Here is a 19,825-nt window from a genome sequence, read left to right on the forward strand (position 1 = left end):
GAAGATGTGCCAAAGACAGCTTTCAGGACCAGATATGGGCATTTTGAGTTCCTAGTAATGCCGTTCGGGTTAACCAACGCCCCTGCAGCATTCATGGATCTCATGAACAGAGTGTTTAACCAGTACCTGGATCACTTCGTTATTGTCTTCATAGATGATATCTTGGTGTATTCCAGGAATGCAGAGGAGCATGCCCATCATCTGAGGTTGGTTCTATAGACCTTAAGGGAACATGGCTTGTATGCCAAGTTCTCTAAGTGTGAGTTCTGGCTGAGGAGTATTTCATTCTTGGGGCACGTGGTGTCGGAAAATGGAATAGAGGTGGACCCCAAGAAGGTAGAAGCTGTGGCTAACTGGCCTAGACCCACTTCAGTGACAGAAATCAGGAGTTTCTTGGGTTTGGCAAGTTACTACAGGAGGTTCGTTCAGGACTTCTCAAAAATTGCAGCTCCTCTGACCAGGTTAACCAGGAAGAATTAGAAGTTTGTGTGGACCGACCAGTGTGAAGAGAGTTTTGAAGAGCTTAAGAAGAGGTTGACTTCAGCACCAGTGTTAGCTCTGCCATCTAGTGATGAGGACTTTACAGTCTTCTATGATGCGTCCCGTGTGGGACTGGGTTGTGTACTAATGCAGAATGAGAGGGTGATTGCTTATGCTTCTAGGCAGCTGAAGAAGCATGAGTTGAATTACCCCACACATGACCTTGAGATGACAGCAGTAATCTTTGCACTCAAGATGTGGAGGCACTACCTCTATGGGGTAAAATGTGAGATCTTTACAGATCATAAGAGCCTGCAGTACATCCTGAGTCAAAGAGATTTGAACTTGAGACAGAGGAGATGGGTAGAGCTGCTGAGTGATTATGATTGCAAGATTCAGTATCATCCGGGTAAGGCGAATGTCGTGGCAGACGCCCTAAGCCGGAAGTCACTAGGCAGTTTATCCCACATATCAGCAGAGAGGAGGCCAGTGGTGAAGGAGTTTTACAAGCTCGTTGAGGAAGGTCTACAGTTGGAGTTGTCTGGTACAGGTGCTTTGGTAGTCCAGATGAGAGTGGCACCCGTGTTTCTGGAGCAGGTGGCTCAGAAACAGCATGAGGACCCAAAGTTAGTGAAGATTGCCAGGACTGTTCAGTCAGGCAAAGATAGTGAGTTTAGATTCGACAGCAAAGGGATCCTCCGCTATGGGAGCAGACTATGTGTACCAGATGACATAGGGCTAAAATGAGACATTATGAGAGAGGCTCATAATGCAAGATACAGCGTTCACCCCGAAGCCACCAAGATGTATCAAGATCTGAAGAAGGTTTATTGGTGGCCAGCTATGAAGAAAGAAGTGGCACAGTTTGTGTCAGCCTGCGAAGTATGTCAGAGGGTGAAGCTGGAACATCAGAAGCCGGCCGGAATGCTTAACCCGCTACCTATTCCAGAGTGGAAATGGGAAAATATAGCTATGGACTTCGTAGTGGGGTTACCGGCGACGTCCAACAGATTGGACTCCATATGGGTGATTGTGGACAGACTCACCAAATCTGCTCACTTCATCCCTGTCAGGAGTGGCTATTCTGTGGACAAGTTGGCGCAGGTATATGTTGATGAGATCGTCAGGCTGCATGGGGTTCCTGTTTCAATAGTGTTGGATAGAGGGCCCCAGTTCACCTCCAGATTTTGGCGGAGTCTGCAGAATGCCATGGGTACCAGGTTGGATTTTAGCACTGCTTTCCATCCACAGACGGACGGACAATCAGAAAGGACCATCCAGACCATAGAGGATATGCTTAGAATGTGTGTACTGGACTTTGGCGGTTCTTGGAGGCAGCATCTACCCTTGGTGGAGTTTGCCTACAATAACAGCCATCATGCTAGCATCGGGATGGCTCCATATGAAGCTTTGTATGGGAGGAAGTGCAGATCACCTGTTTGCTGGGAAGAAGTTGGAGAAAAGGCCTTGGCAGGGCCTGAGCTAGTAGAGATTACCAGCAGGGTAGTACCCATAATCAAAGAAAGGATCAAGACTGCTGCAAGCAGACAGAAGAGTTATGCAGACATCCGCAGAAGACAGGTAGAGTTTCAGGAGGGGGATCTGGTATTGCTCAAGGTGTCTCCTATGAAAGGAGTGGTTCGCTTCGGGAAGAAAGGTAAACTAGCCCCACGATACATCGGACCCTTGAAAATCTTGCAAAAGATTGGGAATGTGTCGTACAAGCTGGAATTACCTGCTTCAATGGAAAGAATCCATCCGGTTTTTCATGTTTCAATGTTGAGAAAGTTTGTGTCAGATCCGAGCAAGGTTCTTAGTGAGCCTGATGTGGAGATCCAAGAGGATCTCACCTATGTTGAACAGCCGGTACGGATCATAGACACCCAGATCAGAAAGCTAAGAAACAAGGAAATTCCGATGGTGAAAGTCCTGTGGAACCACCACAATTTGGAAGAATGCACTTGGGAGACACGGGAGTCCATGCTCCAGCAATACCCTTATCTTTTCTAAGATTAGTTTCTAATATGTTTCATGTGTTTTATGTGTATGATATGTTGTATACCTTGCATGTACTAGTTGAGGAACATTCGGGGACGAATGTTCTTAAGGGGGGGAGAATGTAATACCCGGCTAGACTCCGGTATCGGAATTCCTACCGTCCGGTGGAATCTCGGATGTCGGAAGCCTCTAGTAGGGTAGAAACATGTTTTCATAAAATGTTTTAATGTATTCCATGGTTTTAAGTAAAAAGGAAATGAGTTTTTGCATGAAAACAACCTTGGAGGAAAACCCAGGTTCGGCCACCGAATCTCAAGTTCGGCCGCCGAACATGCATGCATTTCGGGTGTGCCTTAGGCCCCCGAAGGCATAAGTGAGGAAAGTCCAGGTTCGGTCGCCGAACCTCAAGTTCGACCGCCGAACATGGCATGCATGCGGAGGCACGTTCGGCCCCCGAACGTGGCCTGGCTAGCCACTATAAAAGGGTCCCTTAGACGAAATGGGCGAGCTTTTCTCCCCATTTTCGGCCAAGGTGAGCTCTCCGCCGTCCCTCACTAATCTTTGAGTTCTTCCTTCAAATCTTTCACGATTTTCACAAGTTTTCATCTTGTTTTGAAGATTTTCAAGTTTTGAGCAAGTTTTGAGCTTGGAGACCCAAGGAAGTTGAAAATCTCCCATCTCCAAGATTAGGTCGTCTCTCTCTCGATCTTCAAGAGGTAAGAGCCGATCTTAAGCTCATTGCATGTTTTAAGTAAGTTTTATGAAGATCTATGGGGTAGAAGGCATGTTTAGCTTATGGTTAGGTTTATGAGTTTATGATGTGTTTTTGAACAATGTGGCTTGCAAATGCATGATTGATGTGTTGTAGATGGGGTTTTAGATAGTTTGAAGCCCCTAGGAGCTTGTATGCTTGTGTATGTATGTTGTAGAATAGGTTTATGCATGTTTAGATGGATTGGGAGGCGTATATGCATAAAAGAGCTGAGTTTCTGCCACTGAGGGAGAAACCAGCTTCGGCAGCCGAACATGCTTGTGGAAGCAGCCTTCGGCTGCCAAAGCTTGCCCCCGAAAGGAGACTTTCGTCTCTGTCTGGGAGTTTCGGCCGCCGAAAGTGCCGCCGAACATGCATGAGTTTCGCCTCTGTCTGGGAGTTTCGGCCGCCGAAGGTGCCGCTGAACCTGCCTGACTTTCGGCTCTAGAGGGACTTTCGGCCGCCGAACCTGCCGCCGAAAGTGCCCTGTCCAGCCTTCCTTTGCATGTTTTTGCATGGATGTTTTGAGGAGTTTTAGAGGGTTTTTGGAGGATGTTTTTAGAGTTATGTTCTAGTTGTTTGGTCCCTCATTTGAGTCCACCTGTGTAGGTTCGGACCCGAGGAACCGAGGACCTCAGCAGTGAGTTCAGCTGCTTCTCAGTCAGTGTCAGAGCTAGCCAGAGGTGAGTAGAATAACTCTTTATGTTTCAAGTAAATAAATCAGTTTTGAGCATGTTCATGCATCACGGATGCCATGTGATATTCTAGGTTGTTTGCATTAGAAATCACAAATATGTTGCATTGCATATTATGTTGTTGTTGTGGATGAATGTTGAATGATCCATTAGCCCTCATATGTTATGACGTGATGATATGATATGGAAGTCCAGGTGTGGCCTGCACTACGCCCTTGGCACTATGTAAGAGAAAGACCGGATGTGGCCTGCACTACGCCCCCGGCACCATTGGTTATGTATGTTATGTTATGTATAAGAGAAAGACCAGGTGTGGCCTGCACTACGCCCCTGGCATGATTGGAATATGTGGAGGGCTAAATGGTGACAAGTTCATCCTTGATATGATTAGTTGTGATGTGATGCATTCCATGATAGCATGTGTTTTAAATGCTTTATGATTCTGCTCACTGGGCTCTAGTAGCTCACCCCTTTCCCAAATTCCCCAGGTTTGCAGGTACAGGGTAGACCAGGAGGTCAGCAAGAGTATTGAAGTCAGTTGTATGTAATAGATAGAATGTGGACATGATAAAATTGTAAAGTTATAAATAATTATGTAATGAAATGATATTGAGGATTATAGGTTGTGCTTGACCTATGTGTAAGGTATCACTTTTAATGCATGATCCTAGATCTTTTATGATGTTTATGTAAACCAACTCAACATATGTTGTTTTTGCCCATTGGGGTATTGATGAGATCCCATAGAGGGGTCGATGTTTATGTTTATGTCTATGTTCAATGCATGCTCAGGTTGAGTTTGGTGTTTGTTTGAAAGAAAAGTTTTAATTTTTATGTATATTCTTGATCATGTATGGGATTAAGCAGGTTTACAGGTTTTATGTCAGGCTTGCTACGGGTCCCGGCGGCCTTAAGCCGACCTGGATTCTAGCGCCGGTAGCGGTCCGATTTTCGGGTCATTACATTTTCGATATGAGAACTGTTTGGTGGGTATGTTTTTGACTTTTAATCGCATCAACTTCAAGTCGATGCGTGAGGTTTTTGCTGACATATGGCATCCTTTGTGAGGGGTCGAAATCACTGAGTTGGAAGCCAAAAGGTATCTTTTTCATTTTTTGGCAGTGGTGGATTTGGAACATGTTTTGTGAGGGACACCCTGGCTGTACAACAATCATCTACTCATTCTCCATACACTAATGGAGGGGGAAGACCCTTTGCAGGTTCCATTGATTTTTGTCGATGAGTGGGTGCAGGTTCATGATCTAAAGACAGGTTTCTATACGGCAACGATTGCTATTAATCTGGAGAATTTTGTTGGCTCTTTTTTGGATTATGATACTACATACTGCTCATCTAATGAAAAGGATTCTTATATGAGGATTAGGGTTCAGGTGGATGTTAGGAATCCTCTTAAACGCAGGAAGAAGCTGGTTACACCTACAGGAGAGGCCTTTTATGCTCGCTTTGCTTATGAGAGGTTCATGGTTTTCTGTTTTTTCTGTGGCTGTCTCGGCCATACTGATTCTTTCTGTGGTTTATTATTGCATAAGAAGAAGAAAGAGTTGCAACCTCTATGGGGGCCAGAACTTCGCGCAGTCCGCCGTCGCAATCTCCGCCCGACCAGTTCCTGGCTGCGGGTGGAAACACCGTTTGTTCAGGCGACATTATCTCCGAAGAATCAGGGCCCTTCTCTAGGACGTCAGCTGTTACCATCCCAATCTTTTCTGAATTCCTTTTTGGGCACGTCTTCTACTACTGATGGGAGGGAAAAGGCAGTAGGCCAGATGGAAACTAACTAGAATCATTTGGGCCCAAATGGTTTAGGTGAAGATGACCCAATGCAGCATTCTGTTGGGGGGAAAAAACGACAGCGTTCTCCTACCGCCAGCAACGTTTTTGATGCCATGGATTCATTGCCGGTTAATTCTACTCCAACGATCGAACCTGCAAGCCGGGTCGACCGACAGCCATGAGGATTCTTTGTTGGAACTGTCGAGGTGTTGGTAATCCTCGTGCAGTTAATGCTATGGAGGATCTTGTTTTTTATTATAAACCTTCTATTTTATTTCTTATGGAAACTAAAGTTCATGGTGTAAGAATGAATCAAATAAAGAACCTTTTGCATTATTCGAATTGTTTTTCTGTTGATAGTATTGGTATTGGTGGGGGTTTATCTTTGATGTGGAATACTGATGTTCAGTTACAAATTTCTTACTTTTCTTTAAATTTTATTGATTGCACTATTGGTACTGGCTCTGCTCAATGGCGTTTTATAGGGTTCTATGGTTGTCCTGAACCAACTCGCCGCCGTACTTCTTGGAACCTGTTGCGTGAGCTATCTTCACGTAATGATTTACCTTGGTTATGTTTGTGGGGATTACAATGATATTGCAGTGCCTGAAGAGAAGAGTGGAGGTCCTCTTCGAGCTTCTCATCTTATTTCTGATTTTCGAGGGGCGTTGTTAGATTCTGGTTTGTCTGATATACAACATAATGGCTCGTTTCTTTCTTATACTTATAGAGAGGGGGCTCCATTTTGTTCTAAAGAAAGGTTGGATCGTGCATGTTCTAATACAGCTTGGAGTGGTATTTTTTCAGATGCTTTATCTTCAATTTTGGTTGCTCCCGTGTCTGATCACAACCCTTTGTTAGTTGAAACTACTGCTCCTACTTGTCATATAGGGAGTAGGCGTTTCCGTTTTGATAATTCATGGCTCGAGGATCCTGAGCTGGGTGAGGTTGTTTCAAAAGCATGGGCAGAGGGGGTTCGGTTGGACTTTCTTGCTAGAAAGGATTTTACTGCCAATCGTATTGTGCAGTGGGGTCGGAACAGAAATAAATTAAAACGGGCTTAGACAGATATGATCAGAAAACGGCTTGAAGAAGATCTTGATTCGGTTGATACAAGGGAGGTGCGTCGGCTTAAGGAGCAGTGGAATCAAATTCTAGCGGAAGAGGAGATTCGAATTCGCCAACAAGCAAAGCTCTTTTGGTTTCGCAATGGAGACAAAAACACTAAATATTTTCACAATAATATTAAGGCGCGAAGAAGGCAAAATCGTATTGTGGAAATTACAACCTCGGATGGCTCTATTTCTTCTAATTAGCATGTAATTGCGGATACTTTTCAATCATATTTTCAGGAATTATTCTCTGGTGCAGTTGCCGATTTTGGTGAGGTGATTAGCTTGGTTCAGCCGAAAGTTGATTCTCATGATAATGCTATGTTAACTACAACTTTTGTTGATGAAGAATTCAGGCACGCTCTTTTGCAAATGAATCCAGATAAAGCGCCAGGATTAGACGGCCTTAACCCAGCATTTTTTCAGAGGCATTGGAAGATTCTTGGTCCGGATATTGGTCAAGCTTGTCGCGAATGGTTGGCTAGAGGTGCACTTCCGGCTAATATTTCAAATACTTTGCTTGTGTTGATCCCTAAATGTGATAATCCGATGTTGGTGAAGGATTTTAGGCCTATCGCTCTGTGCAATGTGGTGTATAAAATTTTATCTAAAGCTTTGGCTAACCATTTTAAGAGAGTATTAGATAAGATTAAAGCTTTGGCTAACCATTTTAAAAGAGTATTAGATAAGATCATTTCCCCTAATCAGTCGGCATTTGTCCCCCGTCGTCTAATAACTGATAATTTTATTGTTGCTTTTGAAACTATACATGGTTTAAAGCAACAAACTAGGGGATCTGATGGTTTTTGCGCTTTGAAAATTGATATTGCTAAGGCATATGATAGGGTTGATTGGGCCTATTTAAGTGCAATGTTGTCTGCTTTGGGGTTCTCTACTACCTAGATTGGTTGGATGCGCATGTGTTTTTCAGATATTATTTACAAAATTGCTCTTAATGGTTCTGAGATTGGGCCAGTTATTCCAACGAGGGGGTTGCATCAAGGTGACCCGATTTCACCTTATCTTTTTTTGATTGTTGCTGAGGGCTTATCTTTGCTTATTCAGAACAGAGAGAGTCTGGGGCTTATTCAGGGTTGTCCAGCAAAACAGGGTTGTCCCAGAATTTCTCACTTGTTTTTTGCTGATGATTCTCTGCTCTTTTTTAAGGGCACAGTCATGGAGGCCTCACAGGTGAAATCTCTTTTAGCAGTTTATGAAACGGTGTCTGGGCAGTCTATTAATTTTGACAAGTCTGCTATCATATTCAGTCCTTGCATTCGTGATGATATTTGCATTGCAGTTTCTACGGTTCTCAGTGTTCATCAATCTCTGGGTACTAGTACTTATTTGGGACTGCCTTCGCTGGTTGGAAGGAGTAAAATGCAAATCTTCAGTTTTTTGAAAGATCGGATATGGAAACGTAGTAATAGTTGGAATAACAGATTTCTCTCACGGGCTGGATGTGAGGTCCTTATTAAAGCAGTTCTTTAGGCTATCCCTGCATACTGTATGAATGTGTTTTTACTCCCATTGGCTACGTCTAATCAATTGCAAGTGATGTTGAACAAATTCTGGTGGAGTGGTGGTATGGATGATCGGCGAGGTATTAATTGGCTGGCGTGGGACCGTATGTGTGTTCAGAAAGGGGATGGTGATATGGGTTTCCGTGATCTGCGGTGCTTCAATGCTGCGTTGTTGGGTAAGCAGGGGTGGAGGATTTTATCCGACACAAACTCTCTTCTATATAATGTGCTCAGAGCAAAATATTTCCCATCGGGGGATTTTATGTCAGCTTCGTTAGGTTCTAACTATAGCTATGTTTGGAAGAGTGTTCACTCATCTCAACAACTGTTGGTGCGGGGTACTCATTGGAGAGTGGGAGATGGTAGAAGCATTTTTGTTAAGAATAATCCTTGGTTGCCAAGTGATTCAAATTTTGTGCCGAATGATCCTATGTTCATTGATGATGCCATGCATGTTAGTGATATGTTTGTGCCTGGAGAGTTGCGGTGGGATTTGGAGAAGGTGTTGAATATTTTTTCCATGGATGATGTGCGATCTATTCTAGCTATTCCTTTGCCACTTAATCCTAAACCGGATAAGCTTATTTAGCATTTCGAGAAGATGGGCTTTTATACGGTCAAAACAGCATATTATTGTGTGCTTTCTATGCTTGGTCGGCATCTAAGGGTGGGTACATCGGACTTGTGGAAGAAGATGTGGGCTCTTTATGTCCCTCCAAAGGTTCGGGACTTTATATGGAGATTGTTTCGTGGTGTTTTGCTTACTCGAGACAATTTGGCTAGGAGAGGTGTCGACGTTCCATTGGGGTGCTTGTTTTGTGATGCGAATGAGTCTATTGACCACTTTTTCTTTTCTTGTCCCATGGTAAGAGAGGTCTGGAGACTAGTGGGTGTTGCCTTATCCAATTCTTGGTTGTCATTTCAAGACTTATTCCTTCATATCCATGTGAGTTTTGGTAGGGAACATGCTTCAAGATTGGCAGTTCATGCATGGAAAGTTTGGCATGCAAGAAATGAGTTAGTGTGGAATAATAAGGTGTTGACACCTCAGGCTATCTATAGTGCTGCCAATACTTTTTATACAGATTATCTTCATTGTGGTCTTGATAAGCAACGTGCACCAGGTCCGAGTCTTCTCTCTATTAATGCAGGTTCGGCTTCTAGTGCATCAGATTGGCTAGCTTATGTGGATTGTGCCACTTTCTCAACTTCGGATTTGTTTGGATTTGGTGCTGTGTTCGAAGATGCTGAAGGAGTTTTTTCAATTGCAATTTCTAGTTATACCGAGGGTCGTGGTTCTCCTGCTATTGCTAAGGCATTGGCCTTGCGTCAATGTTTAATGTATGCTCGTGATGCTTTCCTGCAGGCTGAAAGTATTTTCATTGATAGTCAGGTTTTATTCTTCGCCTTTCGCTCAAATTCGGAGGACTTTTCTGAGTTTGGCGTCATTGTTTCGGATTGTAAAGCTATTCTGCTTCTTTGTCCAAATATTTCGTTATGCTGGATTAGACGTAGTGCGAATAAGGCTACTCATCTGTTAGCAAGACAGTCTATTCGTTTTGATCGTTTTAAACTCTGAGTTGATATACCTGAGTGTCTGTTTGAGTATTATAGTTCAAGATAATAATATTTATTTTCTTGACTTAAAAAAAAAAAAAACAATAGAAGTAATTCAAAATATCACTTGTTTAGAATTGAAAATTGTTTTTAAATGAATTTAGTTTATCAAGAATTTCATTTACAAACAAACAGAAAAGTATTTAGAAACACCATTATATATATATATATATATATATATATATATATATATATATATATATACTTGATTGATTGATGAATGAATTGGAAACAACTTTTGAATTGGTGAGATGAAGATCATGGATTTTAATGGGGGAAAAAATCTCCAGATGAAGATCAGCCGCGCATGAGAATTGTCATATTCATACTTAGTGTGTTGTGACACTCTTCGCATGATTGCGAGGTTGGTCCACATTGTAATAACCCCTTAGAACAGTGAGGTCATATGCCAATAACTGCACCAGAAATAGAAGTAAACATCCTAGCAAGGCATCCAACAGTTGTAAATCTAAAATAACTGGGACCCTATAAATTGTTAAGAAGAAAAATAACGCAAACGCATCCATAATTCATAAACAATTCTTCGAGCCATAGATTCTTGATGTTATGTTAACAAGAGAATGTTGCATGTACTAGGGAGCAACTATGAAATCATTGAATCTTGTATGTTTGATCACTAAAAGAAGATATTTGCATGCATATGTTTGAAAGTTATCTATACCATGGCCCTAGTAAGAAGGACACAAGACAATGTTCTATCAAACTATCAATCTCTCTGCCCACCTAAGGCAAATAAATTATATATGAATATTTTGTATTTGTACATATACTCCCATGGCTAAAGTTCTATATTACTCGATCTACGCCCAGCCACAGCCTCCAGGCTGGAACTGCTTGTTCTTAGGCGTTCCAGTTAAAAAACAGTTATGGTTCAATGCAGTTCCGGTTTAGTTTCAATTATGGTTCAATTATGATTCAAATTTTTTACACTAAGAATATTAAAATTTTATACATCAGAATATATAAATTGATAAAATTTATATGTATAATACTTTACTTAAATATATATAGTAAAAAAAATTTATACATCAGAATATCTATAGGAAGGAACCAAGTCCAAATGAACCAATATAATTTAAAACAAGAAAAAAATTTAAATCGGGCCGTTTCCAGTCCTGGTTCAAGAGGGGGACCATAACTGGCCCCCTAGTAAGCAGTCTCGGTCCGTTTTAATAACCAGAACCAGTTGACTAGTCCGGTTCCAGATTTGGCGGGCCAATTCCTGTCCAATTTACAGTCCAAACCAGACTGCAGTCCAGCCTAACTTGATCTATTGTGCCGGTATTCATTTAATAAATGACAGGGACATGTATGAATGCAATTGCGTACTTGTGCAAGGTGAAATAATAATAATAGGGAAACCTGCAATGGAACTATATTAGCAACAGGTTCAAGACAATCCTCAACCTGTGGGACTTCAATTACTAGGCAGGATTCGCCAGGACATACAGATGCAGTATCACCTTTTGAACACATCACTATCAGGCGACCTTTACGAGCATGAAGTTGCTGAATGACTGACTGCTACTTGCTGTAAGCAACCAGGAGTTGGCATCAATTATCAAATAACGAATTTTAGATCTATAGCAGCATCAATTACACAAACAATCTACCTGAAGCAGGCATCACGAGTTGCTATGACAATAATTGGAAGATTCTCATCCACTAATGCTAAAGGACCATGTTTCATTTCACCAGCAAGCATTCCTTCACTGTGCATAAGTGCCACTTCCTTGACCTTTAGAGCACCCTCCAAAGCAGTAGCATAGTTGTATCCTCTCCCAAACACAAGAAGTGATTGCTCAGGCATTAATAGTTTTGCAAGATCCTTCATTTCATGGTCAAGTTTCAGAACCTCTCTAATTTTGTCTGCAAGGACGAGAGACAAATAAGAACTACTTCCTGGGAGTTAAAATGAAATCAGAGCTCTAAAATTATGATGAGGGAGAGAAAGGTTTCAAGTATTGGAACTTACTTGGCAAGTCAAATAGACCATCTATTATAGCTTGTCTTCTTGGTTGACTAGAAATTGCATCACCTGCAAATGCTAGAGCTAACATGGGCATCACCACTATTTGACTTGTGTAGGCCTATTAAAACAATGTGCATCATGAAAGTTACATAAATGCCCGAACAAAGATCAAATAAGCACAGTATGCTACCTTTGTACTCGCCACACCTATTTCAGCCCCACGTTTATATGAACGCCGCAGTGTGTATGCCTGGCTATTGCACTACCAAAAACAGCAGTATAGTCTCTGTATATATGCCCTTGCCTATCCAACAGGTCACTTGCAATTTCCAAAGTAACTGGGACGCCTTTGTGTTACTATGCAATAAACCAAAAACCACATAAAAATGTCGGTTCTAGAATGGGGTAAAAACTTCTTGAAGCTTCTATCTTTTAGCACTCATGAGCTTAGCCAGTGCTAAGTGAATTTGGTTGAACCGTGGGAGATCCCTGGTTCAACACCCCAACCTCCCTTTCTCCTTGTTTCTGTCCCTCCCCCCCCCCCAAAAAAAAAAAAAAGAAAAAAGAAAAAAAAAAGGGCTGCTATCTTATACATGGTCAAGCAGTACTCACCAGAAAGTTCTTCCACAATAGGTCTAGCAGCTAAAGCAGAATTATAACTTGTACCACAATCAACAAATACAATTCCACGGCTTCGTCTAATTGTTTTTAGGTGATCCTTGAGTCCACCAAAGAGAACACCCTTAGCTTTGCAGGAACCACCACATATAAGCCTCCCCCTCATGGTGGTAGTTAGAGATTCTGGTTGTTCATGAATTTCTTTCTGCATATAGTGCTCATAATTTCCTTTATTTATTTATTCTACTCCCATATCAAGAATCGATAGCGCATGCTGAACAGATGATGCTCTAGAAAGGGCAGCATCGTGTCTTCCCTTGTCATTATCAAACTTCAGAATAGACACGATTCCATCCTGAGACAAAAAATAAATTTTACTACAAAGTAAACTGGTACTAAATCTATTTAGTTAAACATCAAGCAACGATCCCAGTAGAGCTAACTTTTTATGCATTCCACTGTTTCTCTGTCCTAGGCCTTGCACATAAAATGCATAATCTAGAAAGAAAAAAGAAGACCAGAAATGAAATTCAACCTTTGACAACAAATGTGTTACGTTGACACACTACCAATTGGCTTAATCTATTGGTTACTGGCATGGTGTCTGACCAATTACTCCTCTATACCAGAAACAATTTCTACAAGAACCACCCAATTAAATAAATTTACCGAGGGTTTGATCACATTTGACAGAAGTTTGTAACTCCTGTCCAAGACTTAGCATAAACCAGGTTCTTTTTTATAAACATTAGACGTCTTACAAAATCAGTCCAACTAAATTCTGAGCTCAGTAGATGCTAATGTGAAAAATGCTGTTCAAATTTTTTATAAAACAACATGGTGTATGATAGGTTATGGTGGGAGAAATTAATGAAATGATCTAAGAAAGCAAGGTTGAAATCAATTATCTTCTAAAAGGTAAGTCCACTAGAACTTTAATATCCTGTTTGTATAACAATATGTTAAAGGCACAAATATTCTGCAGGATATTAGCATGAACCACCGATAATGTTGTCAAACGGATCCTTAAACCGAAGCAAGCTTAAGCTTAAACTTCAAAATAAATTAACTTCTAAAAAATCAAAAATGAACTACACTGTTTACTAAAATTAAGATGACTTGTATATTATTCTTTATTTATTTTCTTCCCCGCCATTTTGTCCTGCAACAGACAACCTAACCCCGGGAACCCGGAACTCGGAACTGATAAGGTCTCAAGTGTGACCAAATCATTCACGGGCTAGCCAGAACCGAATTCGGAGCTGGTTGTCGGGATTCAAACGAGAATAATTTTATTATTTTTCTCGGCAACCAAACACAATGGTGAAACATCATCCGATAAGGAAACGAACAAAGAGAATTTCTTATTACCTTGGTAGACTGATTCGACAAGGGATTCGATGTTTCCTTCCTGTCGGAAGACAAGAGGGGGAGGTGAATGAGGTAGAGAATTGAGCAGTGGTTGTGATGAACAGGTAGATGAAGAAGTAAATGGATCGGAGGTAGAATTGTCAATGGCAATACCAGTGGAATCGTATCCCCGGTATTCGAGACGGCGAAGGCCATTGAAGAGAACCTGAAGGATGTCCGTTCTCTCTCTGTTCACGTTGTAATTCAAATACGTAAATAATCCACACATTACTGCCTCCTCCTCCTACTCCACTATTCTGGTTTTTATTTATTAATTTATTTATTTATAATTATTTATGGCATATCAGCTTTATCGAAGCTTGTGAAAACTGAAATCTACCATTTTTTTTTAAAAAAAAAGAAAAAAATCTATGAAATATTTTTCACTCCATTGATCGTAAACTCAATATTTTAAAAAATATCCGCGAGATAAAATCGATTTAATTAATTTTATAATAAGTCAAATATAAATAAAACTACCATATTATAAAAAAAAATAGTGTGAATTTAATTAATTATAAGCTTTAATATAATAAATTTTATATGTAAAAGAATGAAGTGTGTAATTATTTATTTATTTATATTTTAAATTCTTAATGCCATATTAATTAAGCGTAAGAGTGCAACATTTGTTTGATGTTTTATACCTTCCATTTCCATTTTCTCAATTTTGCTTTCATTTGTTGATATGTTTATTTACATAAATATTGACATTTTTATATCGCAATTTTGAAAAAAAAAAAACAGTATGTTAGGTTCCGTGCTTAAGACACTATCATTGTACGATTAGTGCAAGAATAAAACAGTTGCTTAATTTTATGAGCAATTTTTGAGGTAAGAGTAATTGAACTTGGCTCAATTAGTAGATAAAATAGTCCATCCATTTGTCACTCAAATGTTTTGATAAGAAAAAAAAATGGTATGGTTTTAAAAAATAATGTGAAATTGAATTGACAAATAGATAAAATTGGCAATTGATGGGTGTTACTGTGTATGTAGAAAACATTATATTTAATATAATACTGATTGGAATATATATTCAGATTCAATCTTTCTCATGCAGAGAAATACAAGAGGATGATGAGAAGAAGAGTTGAGCATTGATGAAAAGCTGTTAGTGTTTGGATTGCGAGAAAGCGAAGGAAAAACAGTGACGGAAATTCCAGAGGCATCATAACCACGGATTGAAGGCGTTTAAGGCCATTGAAAAGGATGTGGGAAATGTAATTATTCTTCCTATTCACTTTGTAGTTCGAATATGCAAATACCCCATGCATGTCATTTCTCTTCCTTCTTTTATATTCTCTTTGATTGTGCTCTACTGCTTTACAAGGCATACAAACGTAAGCTTTAAAAGCTTCAGAGAGATTAGAACACAAGTGAAAGAGATTTGGGATAAATGTATGATGGTTCCTTTTTTAATATCCCTACATCCATTTTAATGCATGTGTTACGAATAAATAAATGACAAATGAAATGGATGACTACATGAATAAAGATTTTGGAACAAGTTACTTGTAAACAAAGCCAATCAGGGAAGGCCAAGTCTACAAGTCCCATACAAATAATTTTGACAATCCTAGAATAAAGGAATGTGGAAGTATGTAACATAAGCCCATAACATAAATTTTATTTTTTGTCGTGCAGATTTCCTTAGTTTTTAATACAACTAAATGACTAATACAAAGAGGAATAGGCGGACTCCACCTTTACGCCACAGTTTTCTTCCTTTAGAATTTACCCATCTCATTCGGACCACACAAACAATTAACGAGTCTGTTGTTTACTCCTCCCCACTACATTTAAAGGGGAAAAGAAGAAAAGGAGAAGGGAAAAAAAGAAACAACTCAGACCACTAAGTTGTTTCAATTTGCAAAAGCAACACGCAAAATAAATTCTATTCAGTTAATTAAAAAAGATTCATTCATTGGCATTTACATCATTCCCTTTTCATAGATACTACTGCTTCTTCAGGGAAAATAGAAACAACTGAAAAGATTTAGTTTTTCTTTTTTTCATACCTCGTTTCTTTCCTCCCAGAAGCAAACATAATCTCACCATAAAAATAAGGTTCAATGGATACATGCAATCACACATCATTATTTTTCATATGTTGAAGCGCACGTTGGTCCTTGGTCCTTTTGTTATCGAGTAGTTTACTTTTTGACAGGAGAAAGCAGATTCAGCTGGACCTAACAGCCTCTATGGCAGCCACCAAATCATCAAATTTGGCTCCAGTCACTTCCTTTACAATCTTACTGTCCTTGAGAATTTTGAAAGTAGGCACCACCCTTATGCCCAGCTCCTTTGCCAATGGCTGCCAACGACTATCAGATTAGCCAGCAAATAAATATAAGGAAAAAACAGCAAAAAAAAAGAGGAAGATTTCTTAGAATAATGTAAGACTTATTATTTAATGTTATCCATGTTCAAACAGGGCAGAGGAACCAGATAAAAACCTTGTTATCTTGGTTGCAATCAAGCTTTAAGAAGACAACATCAAGGTACTTCTCTGACAAATCTTTAAATTTGGGAGCTATCACTTTACAAGGTCCACACCTGAAGAACTCCCAAAGGAAAATCAAATGAAAATAAATTTCCCAAATAATTGAATTAGATATAAGCTCACATCTTCTGTAGTACATAAAATTGGAAGTGAAGCACTAAAATTTCTCTGGCTTCAAGGTGGACATTCTGGCAGAGGGCTATTAAAAGTATGGAAATGTCCAGCTTCTGCACACAATTCTACATTTGACCTCAACTTCTAACAGACTTTTTATGCACACAATTCTCCCATACCTTTGTAACTCTGTAGAATTTTATATTTATGGGTTCTTTGGAAGAAAAGGTCCAGGTATAAAACCCATCACTCCTGAGTCCTGCCTAAGATTTTCCTAGGTACACAAACCAAGATCCAACAGTTTGGGCAGTGTAAAGTTTTACTAGACAGGCAATGTTTCTAACTATACACTGACTGAAATGTAAAGATTCATGAATTTGAAAACCAAAGCTCTTCCCACATTATTACTGCTAAATTAGCTTCGCCTGCATATGTTTACTCACTAATACGTATACAGGGAACGGAGAGGCAAGAATGAGCGAATAAAGGCTAGTTTTCGACAGGGATTTCTACATAACGACATGCCGTTTCCTTAGTTCTTTTATAGGAACCAAAACTAGCCATCGTTCTGAACTTCTTCCTTTCCTCTTTTTATTTTTTTAATTGACGACAAAACAAACAAATTTCCACAACAAAATCAACTGAAACGGAATTAACAAAGCCCGTCTAATATTACCATTGAGTGTACATGTCAAGGACGACAATCTTTTCGCCGGCGGAGTTGACGATGGGCCAGAAGGTGTCTTTTGTGACCTCAGTAACCTGTCCCACGGTAGCTGTAGGACCCACGGTATCCAAGCTCGACCTCACAGTGAAAACCCAACCGCTTCTCTTCACATCATCCTTAAAATACAGTGAAAATCTGCTTCTTGAGCTTGAGTTAAAGAGCTTAGACGAAGAAGAAATAGAGAATGAGTCTTTGGCGACGGAGGAGGGCACGAAGGAGTGCAATGGCGAGCTGGGGAAGAAGGAGGGCGAGGAGCGAACGGAAGTGGTAGGAGAGATTGAGAAGTGGATCAGAGACATCGTGCAACGGAGAGGATTGTTCTTGAATTGCTTTGAAAGAAAATGAAAATACTGGTGGAGATTTCAAGGAGTTGCAGAAAGGACTGAGACGAATGACGAACAAGAACAAACGGAGACTAATGGTGGTTGTGATGAGAGGATGACGAAAATAACCTTGTGATTTTTTTGGAAAACCGTTTAATATTGGGGGTATATCCGTCAGTTGGGGAGGTAAATGAGAGGCTGGAGAGAACTTAGGGAGTTGAAATGACGAATTTAGTCTTCCCATACTACCACTTACAAATGACGTGGGAGATAAGGGGTGAGAGAGATGGAAAAAAAAACTTGAAAGACGATATAAACCTCCAATTGAATGCAGAATAGAGTGAAGTCATGGGGGTAACTTGGTCAGTGGAAAATTTGTAGGGACAGGAGTAAGTAACAGGAGCCCGTAGACGTTTTGGGTAAATGACACAAAAATATTCTGATATTTTTTACTAGAGGGACTTGGATTTGTGAAAGAAAATAAAAAAAAAATAAAAAAAAAAAACTTGGCATTGGGCTTTGAGATGTGGTAAGCTTTTATAAAAAATGAGCGGGTTGGAATCCTTGGATTTTTGTGATTTGATAAAAATCCAAGTCTTTTTCTTTTCAAAATATGATATTCATTAGGTGTGATAAGAATTACAGTCCAAAACTAACGGAAAATCAAGGCGTATAATGAAAACATAAAAATTTATTTTTATGACTCAACATTAAAAATCTAATGAAGTAAATAAATTTAAAAAACTTAAATACAAGACAATTGATATGAAAGGATAATAAAGTAGTCTCGCTCTTTAAATATCTGAAACCTCACATCGTCATCTTAATAAAAGGAATTGCAAGCACAACACCAACAATAAAATCTTACAAACATATTGAAAAGTAGCTTCTCGGTTACAAGATTAAGTAAAAGAATCCAAAACCATAAGAGAATAAATATAATAAAAAAAATTAAGTTTCATTGGATTGGTAAAAAGATGGTAAAAAGACTATACGTTAAAATAAAAGGGAAGCGACGACTTCAATGATCGAGACTTCCATCGAAAACAAAAGCATTCTCGAAACAAGTGAAAGTGAAGAAACCATCAACAAATGCCATACCATTAAAAGTGCTATATCTAAAAAGGAAAAATAAAAACACAATACAACAACACATAAATTTTTAATGAACAACAATACCACAAAATAAATATTTACAGTCTCACTCAAAATAGAAAGAGAACCCGTTTCGAGTAAGGAAAGAAAAGCATTATAGAAGGTAACCACGAAATCTGACAAAGAAAGAGGCTTGTGCCTTAATAAGAAAAGTTTCAAATATAAAAACACTCTTTCTCCAATGAGAGAGAAAAGTTTACTCCATAAAAATTTAAGTTAGAATTGAAAATTTTATAATTTTGATAAAGTCAAAATAAATTCACAAGTGAAATAAATATTTTTTCCTAAATAATTCAATATTTTTTGAGATATATTTAATTGTTCACATAAAAATAAGAGGTGCATTTGTGAAAGCCGGTTTAATGTAATGGTAAAATATATATGTATCTATTTTGAGTTTTTGCCTTAGACATTCAAATGTTGAAAGTATAATAAATAATAATAATAAAGAACATCTATGTCTGGGTCGTCAAAGTTGAGCTTTATCTTGAGATATTCACCCAAGTTCAAAATGGGTTTGGCCCATTTCCTATTTGTTATATTTTCCAAGTCATGATAATGTATGTAACTAAATCTAAAAACTCGAGGTTAAATTAAAATTTAAAACTTTAAACCATTATTCATTTTATTTGCCACCAAATTTGCTTCTTTATAGCAATGTTGCATGGAAAACCTCCAGTCACGAGGCAACAATTCTCTCCCTCCAACCCACATCATACATAAATTCATTTCTACAGCTACCTATGAAAATCCAAATTTCATACCAATTGAGACTATTGATATAATATTATGCAACGTCTAAATATATCTTAAAATATTCTAAATATATATTTTTTTAAAAAAAATGAAATTTTGTTTGTTTCAATTTATTCCTTATCTTATTTTACAATGTTTGCATATTGGTATATTTAGATCATAATTTTAAATTTAGTCAAGAATTTTTTACGAAATATCATCAAATATTTATTTATAAAAAACTCAAAATCATAGATTTATTAAAAAAAAAATTTAA

General features: G+C 39.0%; 4 protein-coding genes across 5 annotated transcripts; 2 read left to right on the top strand and 2 right to left on the bottom strand.

The window, feature by feature from the left end:
- Positions 1-8,336: 8,336 nt before the first annotated feature.
- On the top strand, positions 8,337-8,939 carry LOC110630048 (uncharacterized mitochondrial protein AtMg00310-like). Its single transcript, XM_021777352.1, has one exon. It carries the CDS (start codon positions 8,337-8,339, stop codon positions 8,937-8,939), a length of 603 nt encoding a protein of 200 aa, XP_021633044.1.
- Positions 8,940-8,951: 12 nt separating this feature from the next.
- Positions 8,952-9,929, top strand: LOC110630049. Its single transcript, XM_021777353.1, has one exon. The coding sequence runs from the start codon at positions 8,952-8,954 to the stop codon at positions 9,927-9,929; it is 978 nt and encodes a 325-aa protein (XP_021633045.1).
- A 1,128-nt stretch (positions 9,930-11,057) lies between these two features.
- LOC110629714 (glutamine--fructose-6-phosphate aminotransferase [isomerizing] 2) lies at positions 11,058-12,403 on the bottom strand. The gene is given in 6 exon segments (XM_043949750.1): positions 11,058-11,519; positions 11,602-11,857; positions 11,964-12,078; positions 12,151-12,182; positions 12,185-12,307; positions 12,400-12,403. Coding segments are annotated over 6 exon segments (801 nt in total). The 3' UTR covers positions 11,058-11,248.
- A 3,490-nt stretch (positions 12,404-15,893) lies between these two features.
- On the bottom strand, positions 15,894-17,747 carry LOC110629712 (thioredoxin F-type, chloroplastic). 2 transcript variants are annotated; one of them, XM_021776803.2, is made up of 3 exons: positions 17,285-17,747; positions 16,448-16,547; positions 15,894-16,305 (listed from the first exon to the last, which is right to left on the bottom strand). In XM_021776803.2, the coding sequence occupies exons 1-3, from the start codon at positions 17,632-17,634 to the stop codon at positions 16,171-16,173; spliced, it is 585 nt and encodes a 194-aa protein (XP_021632495.1). In that variant the 5' UTR covers positions 17,635-17,747; the 3' UTR covers positions 15,894-16,170. The 2 variants fall into 2 exon arrangements, with proteins under 2 accessions (XP_021632495.1, XP_021632496.1); XM_021776804.2 differs by having other exon boundaries at positions 16,112-16,315.
- Between the last annotated feature and the right edge of the window lie 2,078 nt (positions 17,748-19,825).

The sequence above is a fragment of the Manihot esculenta genome, chromosome 13, assembly GCF_001659605.2.
Source record: "Manihot esculenta cultivar AM560-2 chromosome 13, M.esculenta_v8, whole genome shotgun sequence".
Classification (NCBI taxonomy): Eukaryota; Viridiplantae; Streptophyta; class Magnoliopsida; order Malpighiales; family Euphorbiaceae; genus Manihot; species Manihot esculenta.